General features: G+C 42.3%; 1 protein-coding gene across 5 annotated transcripts in view; it reads left to right on the plus strand.

Annotated features, from left to right (window-relative positions):
- phldb1b (pleckstrin homology-like domain, family B, member 1b) overlaps positions 1 to 21,179 on the plus strand; it is a 72,779-nt gene that overhangs the window by 27,706 nt on the left and 23,894 nt on the right. For 3 of the 5 annotated variants that reach the window (XR_009812007.2, XM_061934091.2, XM_061934092.2), the window contains exons 3-9: positions 4,549 to 4,998; positions 5,736 to 5,852; positions 11,426 to 11,563; positions 11,975 to 12,103; positions 13,253 to 13,396; positions 13,952 to 14,062; positions 14,129 to 14,209. Coding sequence is in view for 4 of the 5 variants with exons in the window: in XM_061934091.2 (XP_061790075.1) it covers positions 4,549 to 4,998; positions 5,736 to 5,852; positions 11,426 to 11,563; positions 11,975 to 12,103; positions 13,253 to 13,396; positions 13,952 to 14,062; positions 14,129 to 14,209 (1,170 nt within the window). In the remaining variant the exon portion in view is untranslated. The remainder of the gene's footprint in view (positions 1 to 4,548; positions 4,999 to 5,735; positions 5,853 to 11,425; positions 11,564 to 11,974; positions 12,104 to 13,252; positions 13,397 to 13,951; positions 14,063 to 14,128; positions 14,210 to 21,179) is intronic. The other 2 variants (XM_061934095.2, XM_061934094.2) reach the window with 2 other exon arrangements.

Genomic DNA, 21,179 nt, shown 5'->3' on the forward strand with positions numbered 1-21,179 from the left:
CATTTTGTTTCCAGCATCAATGACTTGCATGATCCTTCAAGATACACTGAAAGTGGTGGCATTAGCCTCTATGTTATTACTTCACAACATAGAGGCTAATGCCACCACTTTCACTCACAATACAATCATTGTTTGTTCCCAAATATTTTGAAGTTGCACAGATGACATTTTGGGCACATATGTGACTAAAATGGTTGTAAATTCAAGCCCTGGAAATATTACTTCATTAAAGTCATATCTGGATCGGGATCATTTGGCTTGTATATAATATATTTATATATATATATTATGGCAAGCCGGTAAGGAAATGAAATATATATGCAAGTGTGAATAGAAATGAGAAAGGTTTATATATATTGTAAATAAGAAAGACTTAGCTGATGTGAAAAAGAGCCAAAGCTGTCAAAGAGCTGAGGGAGCATCTTCAAAGTGCAATGCTGAAACAAACAATAAAATGTAACTTCCAGGGCTCGCATGAGCTTCAAGCCGTCCAAGTCGAGGTCCCTTGGGCTAAAGAAAGGGAAGGTTACTGGCAAGTTCTGCTTCTCACTTGGCACCACCAAAATACCATCACTCACCGAGGAACCTGTGAAGAGCTTGGGAAAGGTGTTCAATTGCAGCCTGAGAGACGCAGCCTCCACAAAATCGACCAACCAAGACCTGGTGACCTGGCTGACCGTGGTGGACAAGTCTGGCTTTCCTGGCAAGTTCAAGGCCTGGATTTACCAGCACGGGATTCTCCCTCGGACCCTCTGGCCCTTCATGGTGTACGAAGTCCCCATTTCAACGGGGGAAGGCTTTGAGATGAGGGTCAGTAGGTTCCTGCGCAGGTGGCTGGGACTGCCGCGAAGCCTGAGCAGCATTGTTCTATACGGGCACAATTACAAGCTGAAGCTCCCCATCAGCAGCCTGAGCGAGGAGTTCATGGTGACACGGTCCAGGGAGCTCCTACAATATCGGGAGTCCAGTGACCCAAAGGTTGCCCAGGCTGGGATTGAAGTCAGGACAGGGCGGAATTGGAGAGCTGCCGAGGCTGTGGATGTCGCAGAGGCAAGGCTACGGCAAATGGTGTTGGTGGGAACAGTGGTGCAGGGGAGATCTGGCTTAGGTAGCAGAAGAACACCTCGCTATGATAAGGCACAGGGGAAAGAGAAGAGGTCACTGATCCTCGAGGAGGTGCGAGCAGGAGTTGAGGAAAGGCGGGCCTGCCAGATGGCGGGAATGCGGCAACAGGGCGCCTGGACCAGATGGGAACAAGCAGCAGAGCGCAAGGTCACATGGACCGAGCTCTGGAAAGCCGAACCCCATCGGATAAAGTTATTGATCCAGGCGGTCTACGACGTGCTGCCAAGTCCATCCAACCTCTTCACCTGGGGGAAGGTGGAGACACCAGCGTGCCCCCTCTGCCAGAGGAGAGGAACCTTGGAGCACATCCTAAGCTGTTGTCCAAAAGCCCTAGGTGAAGGGCGGTACCGCTGGCGACATGACCAGGTCCTGAAGGCCATAGCCGATACCATCTGCAGGGGAGTCAGTCACAGCAAGAGCCTCCGCCCAGTGAAGAGCACCGTTTTCATCAGAGCTATGGAGATGTCAACACCGGCTGCCCGGAACACCTCTTCTGGTCTGTTGGCAACAGCACGCGACTGGGAGCTGTCAGTTGATCTGGGCAAGCAGTTGAAGTTCCCTGACGTGGTTGCCAAAACAACACTAAGGCCAGATATTGTGCTTACCAGGTAGTCCTCCTGGAGCTCACAGTTCCTTGGGAGGACCGTATGGAGGAGGCTAATGAGAGGAAGAGCGCAAAGTCCCCTCAGCTGGAGGAGTGGCGTAGCAATGGGTGGCGAGCGATGTGGCGGCCCGTTGAAGTGGGATGTTGAAGGTTTGTGGGCAAATCCCTCTGCAGGGCCTACATAATGCTTGGCATCACAGGGGCCAGCCAGCGAACGGCCATGAAGTTAGCAGCAGAAGTGGCATCAAGGTGGCTGTGGATGAGGAGGGGAGAGGCGTGGCATGTAGGGCAGAAGCGCTACCTGGACACAGGCTGGGGTCTGATCAACCCTAGCTGGGTCGCCTAGGGGAGGGGGTCTGATTGTTGAAAGACCCGAAACCCTGTGATCCTAGGTTACATCACTGAGGATGTGTCCAGTTGCACCATTGGTGTATTTAAAAAGTCATGTTAGTAAAGAAGAGATGTTTGTGTACATGTTAGTAAAGAAGATGATGTTTGTGTACATGTTAGTAAAGAAGAGATGTTTGTGTACATGTTAGTAAAGAAGAGATGTTTGTGTACATGTTAGTAAAGAAGATGTTTGTGTACATGTTAGTAAAGAAGATATGTTTGTGTAGATGTTAGTAAAGAAGTTATGTTTGTCTACATGTTAGTAAAGAAGAGATGTTTGTGTACATGTTAGTAAAGAAGATGTTTGTGTACATGTTAGTAAAGAAGAGATGTTTGTGTACATGTTAGTAAAGAAGAGATGTTTGTGTACATGTTAGTAAAGAAGATGTTTGTGTACATGTAGTAAAGAAGATGATGTTTGTGTACATGTTAGTAAAGAAGAGATGTTTGTGTACATGTTAGTAAAGAAGAGATGTTTGTGTACATGTTAGTAAAGAAGATGTTTGTGTACATGTTAGTAAAGAAGATATGTTTGTGTAGATGTTAGTAAAGAAGTTATGTTTGTCTACATGTTAGTAAAGAAGAGATGTTTGTGTACATGTTAGTAAAGAAGATGTTTGTGTACATGTTAGTAAAGAAGAGATGTTTGTGTACATGTTAGTAAAGAAGAGATGTTTGTGTACATGTTAGTAAAGAAGATGTTTGTGTACATGTAGTAAAGAAGATGATGTTTGTGTACATGTTAGTAAAGAAGATGTTTGGGTACATGTTAGTAAAGAAGAGATGTTTGTGTACATGTTAGTAAAGAAGAGATGTTTGTGTACATGTTAGTAAAGAAGAGATGTTTGTGTACATGTTAGTAAAGAAGATGTTTGTGTACATGTTAGTAAAGAAGAGATGTTTGTGTACATGTTAGTAAAGAAGATGTTTGTGTACATGTAGTAAAGACATGAGACAAGAGCATGTGGGAGTGAGTCAGTCTGGCAGGATGTAATAGTTGCGTTTGAAGGAAGTGATAAGAAGGTTTTATCTGGGATGAAGAAAGAGAGTCTAATCAGTGTGAAGCAGATGTTGAGTGGGAGGAACATTCTTTACAACATGTCTGCTTCTTCTCCACCCACACAACTCTATTTACCTTCTTTCTTCACTGCACCGCCATACTGATATTTACTACCACCTCAACTTATATACATATATATCTACACATACAGTTAAAGTGCAGTGATAACATTTACATTACTGTTCAGGTGCAGTGATAATATAACATTTACATTACAGTTAAGGTACAGTGATTACATAACATTTACATTTAAGCTGATGATTTTAGCTTGTCCTGAACAATTTGGAGGTAATCCTCCTTTTTCATTGTCCCATTTAAAGCAGCAGTTCCATTGGCAACAAAACAGGTCCAGAACATAATACTACCACCACCATGCTTGACGGTAGGAATGGTATTCCTGGGATTAAAGGCCTCACCTTTTCTCCTCCAAACATATTGCTGGGTATTGTGGCCAAACAGCTCACTTTTTGTTTCATCTGACCACACAACTTTCCTGTGTGTGTGTGTGTGTGTGTGTGTGTGTGTGTGTGTGTGTGTGTGTGTGTGTGTGTGTGTGTGTGTGTGTGTGTGTGTGTGTGTGTGTGTGTGTGTGTGTGTGTGTGTGTGTGTGTGTGTGTGTGGGTGGGGGTGTGTGTGTGTGTGTGTGTGTGTGTGTGTGTGTGTGTGTGTGTGTGTGTGTGTGTGTGTGTGTGTGTGTGTGTGTGTGTGTGTGTGTGTGTGTGTGTGTGTGTGTGATATACAGCACTTGTTTCCTCAACTCTGCTTGGGTTTACAAGGCTTTGTAAAAAAATATATATATTGATGGTGTGCCACCACACACAAAGTAGATCCAAGTGTGCATCATAAGTGTGTAGAGTAGATCCAGGTGTGCATCATAAGTGTGTAGAGTAGATCCAGGTGTGCATCATAAGTGTGTAGAGTAGATCCAGGTGTGCATCATAAGTGTGTAGAGTAGATCCAGGTGTGCATCATAAGTGTGTCGAGTAGATCCAGGTGTGCATCATAAGTGTGTAGAGAAGATCCAGGTGTGCATCATAAGTGTGTAGAGTAGATCCAGGTGTGCATCATAAGTGTGTCGAGTAGATCCAGGTGTGCATCATAAGTGTGTAGAGAAGATCCAGGTGTGCATCATAAGTGTGTAGAGTAGATCCAGGTGTGCATCATAAGTGTGTAGAGTAGATCCAGGTGTGCATCATAAGTGTGTAGAGTAGATCCAGGTGTGCATCATAAGTGTGTAGAGTAGATCCAGGTGTGCATCATAAGTGTGTAGAGTAGATCCAGGTGTGCATCATAAGTGTGTAGAGTAGATCCAGGTGTGTAGAGTAGATCCAGGTGTGTAGATGTGCCATGTGATGATGTTTGATCACAGGAGAGACAACGGCTGGAGAGCATCCTCAACATGTGTGCCCAATACAACCAAGGAGAGGATCCACTGGGTCCCACGAGGGCAGGTTTCCCTGGGGGCTTCTTTGAAGGATCACTGCACACCACCTCCACTGATGGTGTCCTGGGAGGAACATCTTCTCACCATCTGGCACACACCACCTCCACTGATGGTGTCCTGGGAGGAACATCTTCTCATCATCTGGCACACACCACCTCCACTGATGGTGTCCTGGGAGGAACATCTTCTCATCATCTGGCACACACCACCTCCACTGATGGTGTCCTGGGAGGAACATCTTCTCACCATCTGGCACACACCACCTCCACTGATGGTGTCCTGGGAGGAACATCTTCTCAGCATCTGACACACAGACAGAGTGAGGAGGACAAACTGAAGGAGGAGTGGAGCAGTACAGAGAGCACTCATCAGGAGGTGAAGACATCTTTACACTCTACTGCTTCACACATATTACTTCTTTACACTCTACTGCTTCACACATACTACTTCTTTACACTCTACTGCTTCACACATACTACTTCTTTACACTCTACTGCTTCACACATACTACTTCTTTACACTCTACTGCTTCACACATACTACTTCTTTACACTCTACTGCTTCACACATACTACTTCTTTACACTCTACTGCTTCACACATACTACTTCTTTACACTCTACTGCTTCACACATACTACTTCTTTACACTCTACTGCTTCACACATACTACTTCTTTACACTCTACTGCTTCACACATACTACTTCTTTACACTCTACTGCTTCACACATACTACTTCTTTACCCTTATACTTCTTTACACTTACTACTTCTTAACACTCATACTTATTTACACTTATACTTCTTTACTGATAATTATTCTTTACACATTTTTTTACAGATAATACTTTTATACACTCATACTTTTTTTTATAGATAATTATTTACACTCATACTTCTTTACAGTCACATATAATACTTCTTTACAGTCACATACAAAACTTATTTACACTCACATATAATACTTCTTTACAGTCACATATAATACTTCTTTACAGTCACATATAATACTTCTTTACAGTCACATATAATACTTATTTACAGTCACAGACGATACTTCTTTAGGAGTACTTTACAAAGTGTGACAGAGTGTTTTAATACCCATCCCCTGCAGGATGAAGATGGACTCCTTCACCTGGAGGAGGAGCGAGTCCGAGTCCTGTCCCGGATCGATGAAGTCCAAAGCCAGCTGATGGAACTGGATCAACAACTTCAGGAGTCCAAGCAGGAGGTAGTTAATAGTCACTACAGTACTACACAATACTCTATATACTAACTCATATCTATATTGATTCACTTTAGAGTAGTCAGTGTACAGTGTTTCCTCACCACTTCAAAATACATTTAGGGCCTGGTCTACATAAAGCCAAATAGTACAGCATGGACAATGTATAACTAGTGTGTACTATTAGGTGTACCATGTATAACTAGTGTGTACTATTAAGTGTACAATGTATAACTAGTGTGTACTATTAGGTGTACCATGTATAACTAGTGTGTACTATTAGGTGTACCATGTATAACTAGTGTGTACTATTAGGTGTACCATGTATAACTAGTGTGTACTATTAAGTGTACAATGTATAACTAGTGTGTACTATTAAGTGTACAATGTATAACTAGTGTGTACTATTAGGTGTACCATGTATAACTAGTGTGTACTATTAGGTGTACCATGTATAACTAGTGTGTACTATTAGGTGTACCATGTATAACTAGTGTGTACTATTAAGTGTACAATGTATAACTAGTGTGTACTATTAGGTGTACCATGTATAACTAGTGTGTACTATTAAGTGTACAATGTATAACTAGTGTGTACTATTAGGTGTACAATGAATAAATAGTGTGTACTATTAGGTGTACAATGAATAAATTGTATGTACTATTAGGTGTACAATGTATAAATAGTGTGTACTATTAAGTGTACAATGTATAAATAGTGTATACTATTAAGTATACAATGAATAAATAGTGTGTACTATTAAGTGTACAATGTATAAATAGTGTGTACTATTAAGTGTACAATGTGTAAATAGTGCGTACTATTAAGTGTACAATGTGTAAATAGTGCGTACTATTAGGTGTACAATGTATAAATAGTGTGTACTATTAAGTGTACAATGTATAAATAGTGTGTACTATTAAGTGTACAATGTAAAAAATTGTGTGTACTATTATGTGTACAATGTATAACTAGTGTGTACTATTAGATGTACCATGTATAAATAGTGTGTACTATTAGGTGTACAATGTATAACTAGTGTGTACTATTAGATGTACCATGTATAAATAGTGTGTACTATTAGGTGTACAATGAATAAATAGTATGTACTATTAAGTGTACAATGTATAAATAGTGCGTACTATTAAGTGTACAATGTGTAAATAGTGCGTACTATTAGGTGTACAATGTATAAATAGTGTGTACTATTAAGTGTACAATGTATAAATAGTGTGTACTATTAAGTGTACAATGTATAAATAGTGTGTACTATTAGGTGTACAATGTATAACTAGTGTGTACTATTAGATGTACCATGTATAAATAGTGTGTACTATTAGGTGTACAATGTATAAATAGTGTGAAAACAGAAAATAAAGAAAGATCAAACAACTTCGGAAGGAGATTAAAACCCTGAAAAAGCAATTCAAATTGTCAAGCACGGAAGAAAAGGAAGGATTAAGAGAACTGACAGCTAGCCTCCGCGGGCAGCTCATCAGGCTGAGAAGAGCCGAAGGGCAAAGACGGAAAGGCGGAAAAGGCAGGAAGCCGCACGAGCCCAGTTCATAAAAGACCCTTTTCGCTTCACCAAGTCACTTTTGGGCGAGGCGAGGTCAGGGACTCTAACAAGTTCTAAGGAGGAGGTGGAGGAGTTTGTTGAAGAGACATTCAGTGACCCTTCAAGAAACGATGCCCTACCAGAAAATCATGGGCTTGGTACCATCAGTCCACCAACATCCTCCCTCAGCACAGAATATCCATCACGGAGAGAGGTTCAAGAGGTTGTCAAGCACGCAAGATCAGCTTCTGCCCCAGGTCCCAGCAGTATACCCTACAAAGTGTACAAGAAATGCCCTAAGCTCCTACACAGGCTGTGGAAGCTTATGCGGGTAATATGGGCCAAAGCCTGATGGACCGCTTTGCAAAGGCATGCGACGAGTTCAGCCTGACTATCAGTCTGAAGAAGACAAATGTGATGGCCCAAGATGCTGAACCACCCTGTATCACCATCAACGACTATGAACTAGAGGTCGTCAGCCAGTTCACATACCTTGGCTCCACCATCACTGACAACCTCTCACTGGAAGCAGAGATCAACAAGAGGATTGGCAAGGCATCCACAACCTTGGCCAGGTTGTCGCAAAGAGTGTGGAACAACAGCATGCTGACAATAAACACCAAGATGGCTGTGTATCGTGCCTGCGTGCTAAGCACTCTCTTGTACGCCAGCAAATCCTGGACCCTGTACTCCTCGCAGGAGAAGAGGCTAAGTCCCTTTCACATGCGCTGCCTCCGTTGCATACTCGGGATTATATGGAGCGATCGTGTGACAAACAATGAGTTGCTGATGCAAGCCAAGATTCCCAGCATGGTCACTCTCCTCCGTCAGCGTTGCCTTCGATGGCTGGGCCATGTGCGTCGAATGGACGATGGCCGGATCCCCAAAGACTTCCTCTACGCAGAGCTTGCCTCTGGCAAGAGGACAACGGGACGGCCACATCTCCGCTTCAAGGATGTCTGCAAGCGTGACCTGAAAGCGCTCGACATGGACCTGAACACCTGGGAAGAGCTTGCAGATGAGAAGCGAGCTCAGAGAAAGAGCAAGCAACTACATCCTGTAGCTGACTCAACCTACAAATGCACCAAGTGCAACAGAGACTGTCACTCCCGTGTGGGTCTGTACAGCCACAGCAGACGCTGCATGACCAACTAAATTATATCCAAGGGGCGCCAATCCATTGTCTTCCGAGACTTACGGATGCCAACAATGGGCCAAAGGAACCGTACCAACAAGCTGGAGAAGGGCAGAAGGGTGCTCTGTGTTGAAAGAACGGGGATCCACACATATCAGCCAGTTCCGAACCATTTCTTTGCTCAGTGTGGAGGGAAAAATCTTCTTTTCAGTGCTGGCAAAAAGAATGAGCTCCTTCATGGATATATTGACACCTCTATCCAGAAGGGCGGTATCGAAGGGTTCTCCGGGTGCCTGGAGCATACAGGGGTCCTCAGCCAACTTATCCAAGAAGCAAAGGAAAAGAAAGGCAACCTAACAGTAGTCTGGGTTGATTTTGCTAATGCTAATATGGGTCAATTCCCCATAACGTGATCCAAGTGGCTATGGGCCATTACCACATCCCACTTCACATCCAGGGGATGATCACCAGCTACCTGGGAGACATCAAGCTGCGATTCCAAGCAGCCATGTTCACAACAAAATGGCAGCCAGTGGAGAAGGGAATAGTGACAGGGTGCACCATCTCCCCCATCTTGTTTGTCATGGGAATGAAGCTGATCATCTCTGCAGAGATCATAAAGTCAAGAGGACCAAAGACTGCAGCAGGAAGTCAACAACCAGCAATCTGGGCATTCATGGATGATCTTACCGTGATAACACCAACTCACGTGCAGGCAAGATGGGTCCTGGCGGAACTGGATCGTATGGCTACTTGGGCGAAAATGACCTTCAAGCCCAAGAAATCAAAGTGTCTGGTGATCCAAAAGGGGAAAACAACAGGAAAGTTCAAGCTGCTTGTTCAGGGGGAAGCAATCCCAAACATCCAGGGGAACCCTATTAAATGCCTAGGAAAGTGGTATAATGATTCCATGACAGATAAAAACAGCATCTCCAGCACTGAAAATCAAGTTGAAAAGGATTGACAAGTCTGGTCTGCCTGGGAAATACAAGTGCTGGATCTACCAGCATGGCCTACTCCAAAGACTTATGTGGCTTCTCATCGTGTACGAAGTGGCCATAACAACAGTTGAAGGGTTGGAGAGGAAGTTCAACAAGCACCTTCATAAATGGTTGGAGGAGTTTAAAGTCGCAAAATGCAGACTTTCCCTGACGTATAGGACTCCCAAGATCAACTCATCAGGGAAGTCAAATCAACTTTATTTATAAATCACATTTAAAATTTACCACAGGGGTAGCCAAAGTGCTGTACAATGGGCAGGTTAAAAGATAACACAAGAGAAACGAGCAAGCACACCACAACACAAACAGAGCACGATAAAAAATAAATAAATAAATAAAACATAAAAACAGGTTCACAGCAGGGAAGCTGGAATAAGAACAAGATCTGGCAGGAAGTGGGCCGCCAGCACTGCTGTTACCCAGGCAGAATCATCTCTCAGGACCAAAGATACCATCGGAAACCCTTGCATTGGAAGACAGGATCTAGGAACATCACATTTCCAGCAGTGGTCCAAGTCCACTCCCAGGGAAAAGAGGACTATGATCCAGGGTGAAGTTCGAAACCTTGAAGAAGAAGGAAGAAGGTGCCTGGACGATGTGGAACCTTCCCAAGAGGACCGTGACGTGGAGTGAACTGTGGAGGCTGCAGCCGTTTTGTATTTCGTTTCTGGACTGAGCAGTATACGACACCCTGCGGACCCCAGTCAACTAGCATAGGTGGGGAATGAGAGTGCAGGTTGTGTCGTGGTAAAGGAACTATAGCGCACATTCTTTCTGGGTGCAAAACAGCATTGACCCAGGGAAGATACAGGTGGCGCCATGACAAGGTGTTGGCAATGCTCGCAGACATCTTGGAGCAAGAGAGGAGAAAGAAACACCCGGGCAAAACTAAGCCACTGCTGCGCACCATCACATTCGTGAAAGAGGGTCATAGACCAGTTGTCCAAGGACAAGCCAAGCAAAACCTCCTGCAGTTGGCCCAGGGTTGGGAGATGGAGGTCGACCTGGGGAGGAAGCTCCTCTTCCCAAAGGCGGTACTGTCCACCACTCTGAGACCAAAAATAGTTATGTGGTCCCCAGAGGGAAAGAAAATCATCCTGGTGGAAATTACTGTCCGGTGGGAGGAGGGACGTGAGGAAGAAAACCAAATACCAACAACTTGTCCAGGACTGCCGGGACAAGGGGTGGACAGCATGGCTGATGACAGTGGAAGTTGGATGTCGAGGATTCCCTGCTCAATCTGTGTGGAATCTGATGACAAAGGTCGGATTGAGAGGTCACTTGAGGAAAACAGCCCTTCGTAGGCTGGGAGAAGCGGCAGAGAGAGCCTCCTGTTGGCTCTGGCATCAAAGAGAGGACAATAGCTGGAAGCCTGGATGAGAGGGGCAGTGATCTGGCCAATCACTGCTGACCCACCAACCACAGAGTGTTGTGGTTAAGGCTCGAAACACTCGGTGAACGTTGGGGACCACCTGATGACCTCTTGTCCAGGCCAAAGATTTATCCATTAGAAATTGACTAAAATAGCATCTTTGATGTATTTGCAAACTGTACAAAGTATACAATAGTGTGTACTATTAGTGTGTACAAAGTATAACATAGTGTACAAAGTATATAATAGTGTGTACTATTAGTGTGTACAAAGTATTGTGACAAAGATACCTGACAGCCAACATGAAATATAAATTCTAGTCCCCTTTGACCTACTTAAGTCATTTCTCTTATTGACATCCATCCTGCACTTTAATACTTTGACCTACTTCAACTCATTTCACTGAGTATTGCAGTACATGATGTAGAATGTGTGTGTGTGTGCGTGTGTGTTTGTGTGTGTGTGGCATCATTGTGCTAATCAAGTGTGCATGTGACCTTTGCCCTTGGCCAGGCTGAGATGGAGCGTGCTCTGCTGCAGGGAGAGAGGCGGGCAGAGGTGGAGCAAATAGAGGCGGAGTCAGACATCATCAATCAACTTCAGCACAAACTAGTGCAGCTGGAGACTGCCATCCAGCACGAGAGACACAAGGTACACCCTTTATGTAAGAAACTAATAATAACACACTTTTATATGACTACTACATGTTTGTGTAAGAAACTAATAATAACACACTTTTATATGACTACTACATGTTTGTGTAAGAAACTAATAATAATACACATGTATATGACTACTACATGTTTATGTAAGAAAGTAATAATATTACACATTTATATGACTACTACATGTTTATGTAAGAAACTAATAATAACACACTTTTATATGACTACTATATGTTTATGTAAGAAACTAATAATAATACACATTTATATGACTACTACATGTTTATGTAAGAAACTAATAATAATGCATAGTAGATGTTTATGTAAGAAAGTAATACTAAGTATATGACCAGTAGATGTGTATGTAAGAAAGTAATATAAAGTATATGACTACTAGGAGAGGTGTAAAGTGGAGGAGGAGCGTGGTTCCCTACAAAGACTACAAGAGAGTGTGAGTGAGCTGAAGAAGAAGCTGCATGATTGTCCTCAGTCTCTGTGCCAACACTTGCACGAAGAGTTGCAGAGGGTGGGTCTTATCTTATCTCATCTTATCTTATCTTATCTCATCTCATCTACTTCTAAATCAAACCAATAGAGTTGTAGATGGTGAATCTTTGTTTGTGCGACTGGGGAGCTCCCTGTGGGATACTGTGGTCAGTGGTGTAGGTGCTCCACAGGGGACCGTCCTGTCTCCTTTCCTGTTCACCCTGCACACCTCAGACTTCCAGTATAGTTCCAGGTTCTGCCACCTGCAGAAATACTCTGACGACTCTGCTGTGGTCGGGTGTATCAGAGAGGGACGGGAATCGGAGTACAGGACACTGATCGCTGACTTTGTGGAGTGGTCTCAGGCCAACCATCTGGTCCTTAATGTGGACAAGACCAAGGAGCTGGTCATGGACTTCAGGAAGAGAGTGACCCCGGTGGAGCCCATCAAGATCCAGGGCCGGGAGGTGGCAGTAGTGGAGCAGTACAATATATACAACACATGTACAATATTACAGTATATGTGACAGCAGAAGCATAAAATAGAGAGTAGATCCAGCAGGAAATAGAAAATAGACATTATAAAGAAAGAGAAGTAGCTAACATGTCAGGTAATAGGCAGATGTCATCTATTGCTGTATGGCCAGTGATTATGCAGCTGGATGGAGTGTGGAATGAAGGAGTTCTTGAATGGCACAGTGCGGGAAGGAAGTTGAAGGAGTCTGTTGGAGTATGAACTCCACTGTCCCTTAATGGTCAGGTGGAGTGGGTGGGCAGGATTGTCCATGATGGCCAGCAGTTTGTCCAGTATGACATATGTAGTAATTGTGGTGAACATGCTTCCCATTATAAACACAAAGATGTATTCCATCTTCTCACTCCTAACCTTTTGATTTCTCCTCACTAAGTCTTTTGATTTCTCCTCACTAAGTAGCAACACATGACATTGGAAATGTGTACTTTTTGTAGTACTTTGTCAGATGTTTGACTAGTCACAATACAAATACTAATAATACTATTATCACCTCACATGTGTTGCTTTGTGATGATGATGATGGTGATGGTGACCATGATGATGATGAAGATGGTGATGCTGATGATGATGGTGATGCTCATGATGATGATGATGATGCTCGTGATGATGATGATGACGATGATGATGATGATGATGATGATGATGCTGTGTTAGAAGGGAGAGGCGGTGGAAGCAGGAAGTAAGAAGTTTGAGGATTTGGAGTTCCAGCAGCTGGAAAGAGAAAGTGGCCTGGAGGAGGAGAGAGAAAGTATCAGCAAGCAGCTGCAGGACTTCCACTGCAGTGTGAGCACCAGGAAGGTAACTATCTCACACATCTACCAATCAATCAACCAATAGATCAATTACATGTTGTTGTTACCATCTCCCACATCTACCAATCAATCAACCAATAGATCAATTACATGTTGTTACCATCTTTCATATCTACCAATCAATCAACCAATAGATCAATTACATGTTGTTGTTACCATCTCCCACATCTACCAATCAATCAACCAATAGATCAATTACATGTTGTTACCATCTTTCATATCTACCAATCAATCAACCAATAGATCAATTACATGTTGTTGTTACCATCTCCCACATCTACCAATCAACCAACAGATCAATTACATGTTGATGTTACCATCTCCCACATCTACCAATCAATCAATCAATCAATCAATTAATCACATGTTCTTGCTCAGAACAAAGTGATCTGCCTGGAGAAGCAGGCTGATCAGCATCTTCCAATCAATAAATGAAGCAATAATCAATAACATGTCAGGACAAAGTGATGAGCCTGGAGAAGAAGGCTGATCAGCATCTACCAATCAATCAATGAAGCAATAATCAATACCATGTTGTCAGGACAAAGTGATGAGCCTGGAGAAGCAGGCAGAAGAAGTGAGTCTGCAGGCCAGTGAGGAGCATCAGAGTGTGGCCGAGCAGAGAAGTGTGAAGCTGCAGGTGCTGCACAAGGTAAGCTGTTGCTAATCAATGGCATTGATCAGGATGCATATTGATCAGTGGGCGTGTCCTCTGAAGGAGAAGGAGAAGGTTGCTGCTCTGGAGAAGAAATATTGCATCATGACTGGAGGGAAGAAGCTTTCTTCTGCCATCACAGAAGTAGGACATCTTTTCTTCTTCCTACTAATCACTTTTTATTGATCATCTATGACTTGATGGCAGTCGTACAAATCACTAATCACTTTTTATTGATCATCTATGATTTGATGGCAGTCGTACAAATCACTAATCACTTGTTATTGATCATCTATGACTTGATGGCAGTCAGACAAATCACTAATCATTTGTTTATGATCATCTATGATTTGATGGCAGTCGTACTAATCACTAATCAATTTTTATTGATCATCTATGACTTGGTGTCAGTCGTACAAATCACTAATCACTTTTTTATTGATCATCTATGACTTGATGGCAGTCGTACAAATCACTAATCACATGTTAATGATAATCTATAACGATGGCAGTCTACAAATCACTAATCAATTTTTATTGATCATCTATGACTTGATGGCAGTCGTACAAATCACTAATCACTTTTTATTGATCATCTATGATTTGATGGCAGTCGTGCAAATCATAATCACTTTTTTTACTGATAATCTATGACTTGATGGCAGTAGTACGAATCACTAATCACTTTGTACTGTATACATGTTCCATACATGTCATGTATCAATCATATTGATACTGTATACATGTTCCATACATGTCATGTATCAATCATATTGATACTGTATACTTGTTCCATACATGTCATGTATCAATCATATTGATACTGTATACTTGTTTCATACATGTCATGTATCAATCATATTGATACTGTATACTTGTTCCATACATGTCATGTATCAATCATATTGATACTGTATACATGTTCCATATATGTCATGTATCATATTGATACTGTATACATGTTCCATATATGTCATGTATCATATTGATACTGTATACATGTTCCATATATGTCATGTATCATATTGATACTGTATACATGTTCCATATATGTCATGTATCATATTGATACTGTATACATGTTCCATATACATTCCAACCAGCCAAACTGTAATAAAGAATATTACTAATCATAATAAAAGATAATAACAGTTACTTTCTGTCTTGTAAACCTGAGCTCTGAGTGTATTGTGTGGAGAATTTTGAGGACAAAAATGTATTCCACTTTGGAATAATTTTGCAACATAACAACATGTGGACTTCTTTTTGGAAGTAGTGGACTTTGTTATGGTGGACTGGATGCTTGCTACATGACATATTGGAAGTAGTGGACTTTGTTATGGTGGACTGGATGCTTGCTACATGACATATTGGAAGTAGTGGACTTTGTTATGGTGGACTGGATGCTTGCTACATGACATATTGGAAGTAGTGGACTTTGTTATGGTGGACTGGATGCTTGCTACATGACATATTGGAAGTAGTGGACTTTGTTATGGTGGACTGGATGCTTGCTACATGACATATTGGAAGTAGTGGACTTTGTTAGGGTGGACTGGATGCTTGCTACATGACATATTGGAAGTAGTGGACTTTGTTATGGTGGACTGGATGCTTGCTACATGACATATTGGAAGTAGTGGACTTTGTTATGGTGGACTGGATGCTTGCTACATGACATATTGGAAGTAGTGGACTTTGTTATGGTGGACTGGATGCTTGCTACATGACATATGCGTATGATAGTGTTTCCAATCACCTCATTATGACAACACACACGTGTGTACACACACACACACACACACACATACTTGTTATCATTTGGAATGGGGACCAAGTTTTTGATCATGACTTGTGGAGACAAGGGAACAAATATGTGAGTTTTAATTAAGAATGGATACCATACAGAATGATAGTATTATTAATGCCAGGATAACACGTTTCACTTTTCAAGAAAACTCATTTAAACTTTCATTTTTACTTTTTATTTTGAACGACATTGAACATAAATAACATAAGAAAAACCTGTTCTACTTAAGCAGTCTTGCTGATGATCTCTTAATCTTCTATTTTAGCTGCAATCTCCTTTTGTAGGCCGTAATGTGCTTGTACACATAGAACTTCAATGCTTGCCATTCCCGCTTTTGGAGAGCTTCCGCTTCGTCCCTCAAACATTTCAAACAGTCACTCTTTCCTGCTACAATCCCAGAAGGGATGAATGGCTTCATGTGCTTCTCCACAGCCTTCACCTCTTTCTCTTCCCAGGGTCGCCTTTTCTGGCCAGCTTGACCTGCAAGTGACCATACTAAATATGTGTATGACAATAAAAGAAGATTAAGAAATGAAGTTATACATTGAGTTGTTATATTTCATATGTTGAGATGAGTAAGATTATTTTGAGAATGAATGGATGAATACATTCAGAATGTTTATCATGGTTCTTCTTCTTCAAAGATGGAAAACAATGATAGACAAAGGAAACAACAAAGATGACAACATACCATTGGAAGAATGTTTTAAAAGTGGTGTCAGTCTCTTGGGGGGCGGGATGTGTTCATCATCAGGGGTTGGTAAGGCCACCTCTGTTGTGGTTTCAATGTAATAAACATTCAGTGTCATGCTTACCATAGGGCACCTTTTAATAAACCAGAAAAATGAGTATTGACATAACATACCATTGTCAGGACATGGATAGTGTTCTTCCTCTCCGGTGAGATCTTCCTCTTCAGTTTCCACAACACATTCTGTGGTACACATAACATGTTCAGCTTATCATTGAGTTCAAAGCAAACAAACAACAAAGATGACAACTTACCCATCCATCCATCCATTTTCTCCGCTTATTCCCTTTGGGGTCGTGGGGGGCGCTGGAGCCTATCTCAGCTACAATCGGGCGGAAGGCGGGGTACACCCTGGACAAGTCGCCACCTCATCCATTTGGACCAATTGTGATTTCATCCAAGTTCTTGCCATGGAACTCAGATAATCGACCTTGCTCGAGTGCCATCAAAACTTTGCTAATTTTTGCCAGCCGCAGTGTCTTTTCAGGAAGTCTATAGAACTCACCGTGGATTCTAATATCAAAGTTGTCCAGCTGGTCCATCTCTGTGTCTGTCATGTTCAGCACAGTTGAAATGGTGGCAGCATGTTTGGTGGATGTAAGTGACACAGGACACTTTGCATGACATGCTTTTGCATAGTCTCGTATGCAGTCACAACCACGAAATGTGTCATCGCTGTGGGTCTTGCAAACAGCTAAGTGTTGTCTTTGAGAACCCCACAAGTGTCCCTGTACTTAACGACAAGTTCTAATGCACACACCATTTTAGGAGTCAAGAGAATAGGAACAGGTCTGCCTCGTTTTCCCCTGATGACAATCATTGGAAAATGTCTGCAGAGTTTTATTTCCACTTCAGAGAGAGCCCAGTCCACATCTTCATGAGGATCAGTTGTGTCTCTTGACAAAAAAGCCAACAGGGGCGTGGCTTCCTTCTCTTGGTCTGCTAAAGAGGATGATCATACTTCTGTCAGGTGTGACCAGGCCTTTGTGGAAGAATGTTCACTGCTGCACTCATCTTGCATTTGATGCATTTTGTCAACATCCTCAGTGAAGGACATAAGTTTTGCTACATTCCACTTTCCTTCAGCTTTGTTCCTCAGGGCTGTTGCAGAGATCAACTCCTTCCACTTCTCACGATGGACATCTTGGAACTGAGTGGCATTCCTTACCAAATCTTCATTGTTGTTCATCAAACCTTGTGCTTTCAAGAGTTTGCTGACTTTAACCAGGGAATTCCCAAGTGGAGTTGCCAGTGATGGAATGCAGAATGTGTTAGTGTCACTATCAAAGCCACAAGAACATTTCACACCTTTGACCATCTCCAAGTACTTCTTAGGATCCACAGAATCCTCCATTTTTTTTCAAGGCAGTTACTCTCCTGGCATTATGAGTCAGTCTTCCTAATTCCCGCATCTTCTCTCTGACACATTGTTGATTTTTTGCTGACATACCACTTTTGTTCAACATCTGTGATGACATGGTCATCTTTTATTATTTCTGTGATTGGATCAGGAATCATGACACTTATTACTCCCCACAGTTGTTTGGATACACTTGAAGGCACAGGCCCAGTATATGTGCACATGGACTGGACACGGTTCTTTCCTGGTTTTCAGGTGACTGATGAAGGTTTGAGGGGACAACTTGGCATGTGTGTCCACAGTACCTTTCTGGTAAACAGTCCTTGGCAACGTGCACAGTGCATGAAATCATTTCCTTTAGCTTCTTTAGGTGGTTGTTTGAATGGCACCAGTTCACCCTTTCCTCACTCCATAATAGCAGCATTGTGAGCGTAGTTCCCTTTATTAGGAATATTCTCTAGCTGTGTCCTTCTCTCCATGGAACTGGTTGGAGAGCTAAGAGCTGTGTCTACTTCCAATCTGTTTTTGTGTGCACTTTCTAGATGCCTTGCCAGCTTGGCATAAGACTTACTGCCATACAAGCAATAATGTCTTTTGTTGTAAACTCTTTTCCGTGTTTTGTAATGGGAGCACAAACAACTACGGTGCCAATTGTTTCCTGACTTGAGCAGTATTCTTCTGTTCCAGTGACATCAGGTGTTATGTCCAAGTCCATGTGGTCTACTGTACATCTGTCTTTCATCTAAAATGTGTGAAACAAAATCAATGTGAGGTTTTTAAAATGTCCATCATAACTATACATATAACTTCTTAAGAGTCCTTATAGACAACCAATTAGCATTCAATTAGAGCTACTTTGACTAGAAACCAGTCCAAATGACAAAAAAAAAAAGACAAAGTGATTCACAAGCTTTTTTTTGAGCAAGGCTCATGTTCTTAATTAAATGCACCTGTTGGAAAAAGTTCACTTCGCTGCTAATTTGTTGGCTTAACTTGGTCATAAACACATGAATCTTCTACAAATGATAGTCAAAAATCTCCATTTATAAGAAATATGTGCTTACCTTTTCATTTAAACAACTTGTTTCCGTGTCTCGACGGCCCAAATGGAGAGCACCTTTCCTGCACTGCACTCACACTGCCTTCCTGTGGAGACACTGCCTTCGTGTGGAGCGCCAGGTGTGAAGTCATCAATGAAGGGATCTGACTATTATTTAAAAAGGTTTCCCTTTCGGGGACCTGTTTTTTTGTCCACATAACGTCAAAGGTCTCCTAAAGTGACTTTGTAAACAGAGCCACGTCCCCAATAAGTAAGCATTGCCAGAACACACACACACACACTGCATGATTAATTGTCCATACACACACACACACACACACACTGCATGGTCAGTTGTCCATACAGAATGGTCTTTTTAAAACATGAACAATTGATTATATTTGTGGCTCATGTCACGGTCTACTGTACGTTTGTGTGTGCGTGTGTGCGTGTGTGTGTGTGTGTGTGTGTGTGTGTGTGTGTGTGTGTGTGTGTGTGTGTGTGTGTGTGTGTGTGTGTGTGTGTGTGTGTGTGTGTGTGTGTGTGTGTGTGTGTGTGTGTGTGTGTGTGTGTGTGTGTGTGACACACAAGATGGTGCAGGAGTGAATTTAGGCCACCACTTGCTCATTCACACTGCAGGCTAGAAAGATGAAAGTGAAAGTGAAAGGGAAGCAGACAAATGAGAAAGTGGGCCATTGCAGCAGAATAAGAGAATGAGAGAATGAGAGAGAGAGAGAGAGAGAGAGAGAGAGAGAGAGAGAGAGAGAGAGAGAATGTTCAAGCAGCTGCAGGCTGGCAAGAAAAGAAGAAATTGTTGGAGAGATGTTTCAACAATTGTCCAATAAATCCTTTTTCATTTGGACATTGTTTGCTCTTTTCTCTGCTGCGTCTTGTGTTGTGTTGTCTTGTGTGCTATGCTGCATGTTGTGTTGTCTTGTGTGCTATGCTGCATGTTGTGTTGTCTTGTGTGCTATGCTGCATGTTGTCTTGTCTTGTGTGCTATGCTGCATGTTGTGTTGTCTTGTGTGCTATGCTGCATGTTGTGTTGTCTTGTGTGCTGTGCTGCATGCTATGTTGTGTTGTCTTGTGTGCTATGCTGCATGTTGTGTTGTCTTGTATGCTAGGCTGCATGTTGTGTTGTCTTGTGTGCTATGCTGCATGTTGTGTTGTCTTGTATGCTAGGCTGCATGTTGTGTTGTCTTGTGTGCTATGCTGCATGTTGTGTTGTCTTGTGTGCTATGCTGCATGTTGTGTTGTCTTGTGTGCTATGCTGCATGTTGTGTTGTCTTGTGTGCTATGCTGCATGTTGTGTTGTCTTGTGTGCTATGCTGCATGTTGTGTTGTCTTGTGTGCTATGCTGCATGTTGTGTTGTCTTGTGTGCTATGCTGCATGTTGTGTTGTCTTGTATGCTATGCTGCATGTTGTGTTGCCTTGTGTGCTATGCTGCATGTTGTGTTGTCGTGTGTGCTATGCTGCATGTTGTGTTGTCTTGTGTGCTATGCTGCATGTTGTGTTGTCTTGTGCTTTGCTGTAACAAGACAGCTAGGATAGTTTTCAACACCTTTTGATGGCATTTGATGACTTGGTGATGACATTTGATGACTTGGTGATGGCATTTGATGACTTGGTGATGACATTTGATGACTTGGTGAGGACATTTGATGACTTGGTGATGTCATTTGATGACTTGGTGATGACATTTGATGACTTGGTGATGACATTTGATGACTTGGTGATGTCATTTGATGACTTGGTGATGTCATTTGATGACTTGGTGATGACATTTGATGACTTGGTGATGTCATTTGATGACTTGGTGATGTCATTTGATGACTTGGTGATGACATTTGATGACTTGGTGATGTCATTTGATGACTTGGTGATGACATTTGGACATTTGATGACTTGGTGATGACATTTGATGACTTGGTGATGACATTTGATGACTTGGTGATGTCATTTGATGACTTGGTGATGACATTTGGACATTTGATGACTTGGTGATGACATTTGATGACTTGGTGATGTCATTTGATGACTTGGTGATGACATTTGGACATTTGATGACTTGGTGATGACATTTGATGACTTGGTGATGACATTTGATGACTTGGTGATGACATTTGATGACTTGGTGATGTCATTTGATGACT

The sequence above is a fragment of the Nerophis lumbriciformis genome, linkage group LG30 (genome assembly GCF_033978685.3).
Source record: "Nerophis lumbriciformis linkage group LG30, RoL_Nlum_v2.1, whole genome shotgun sequence".
In the NCBI taxonomy this organism is placed as follows: Eukaryota; Metazoa; Chordata; class Actinopteri; order Syngnathiformes; family Syngnathidae; genus Nerophis; species Nerophis lumbriciformis.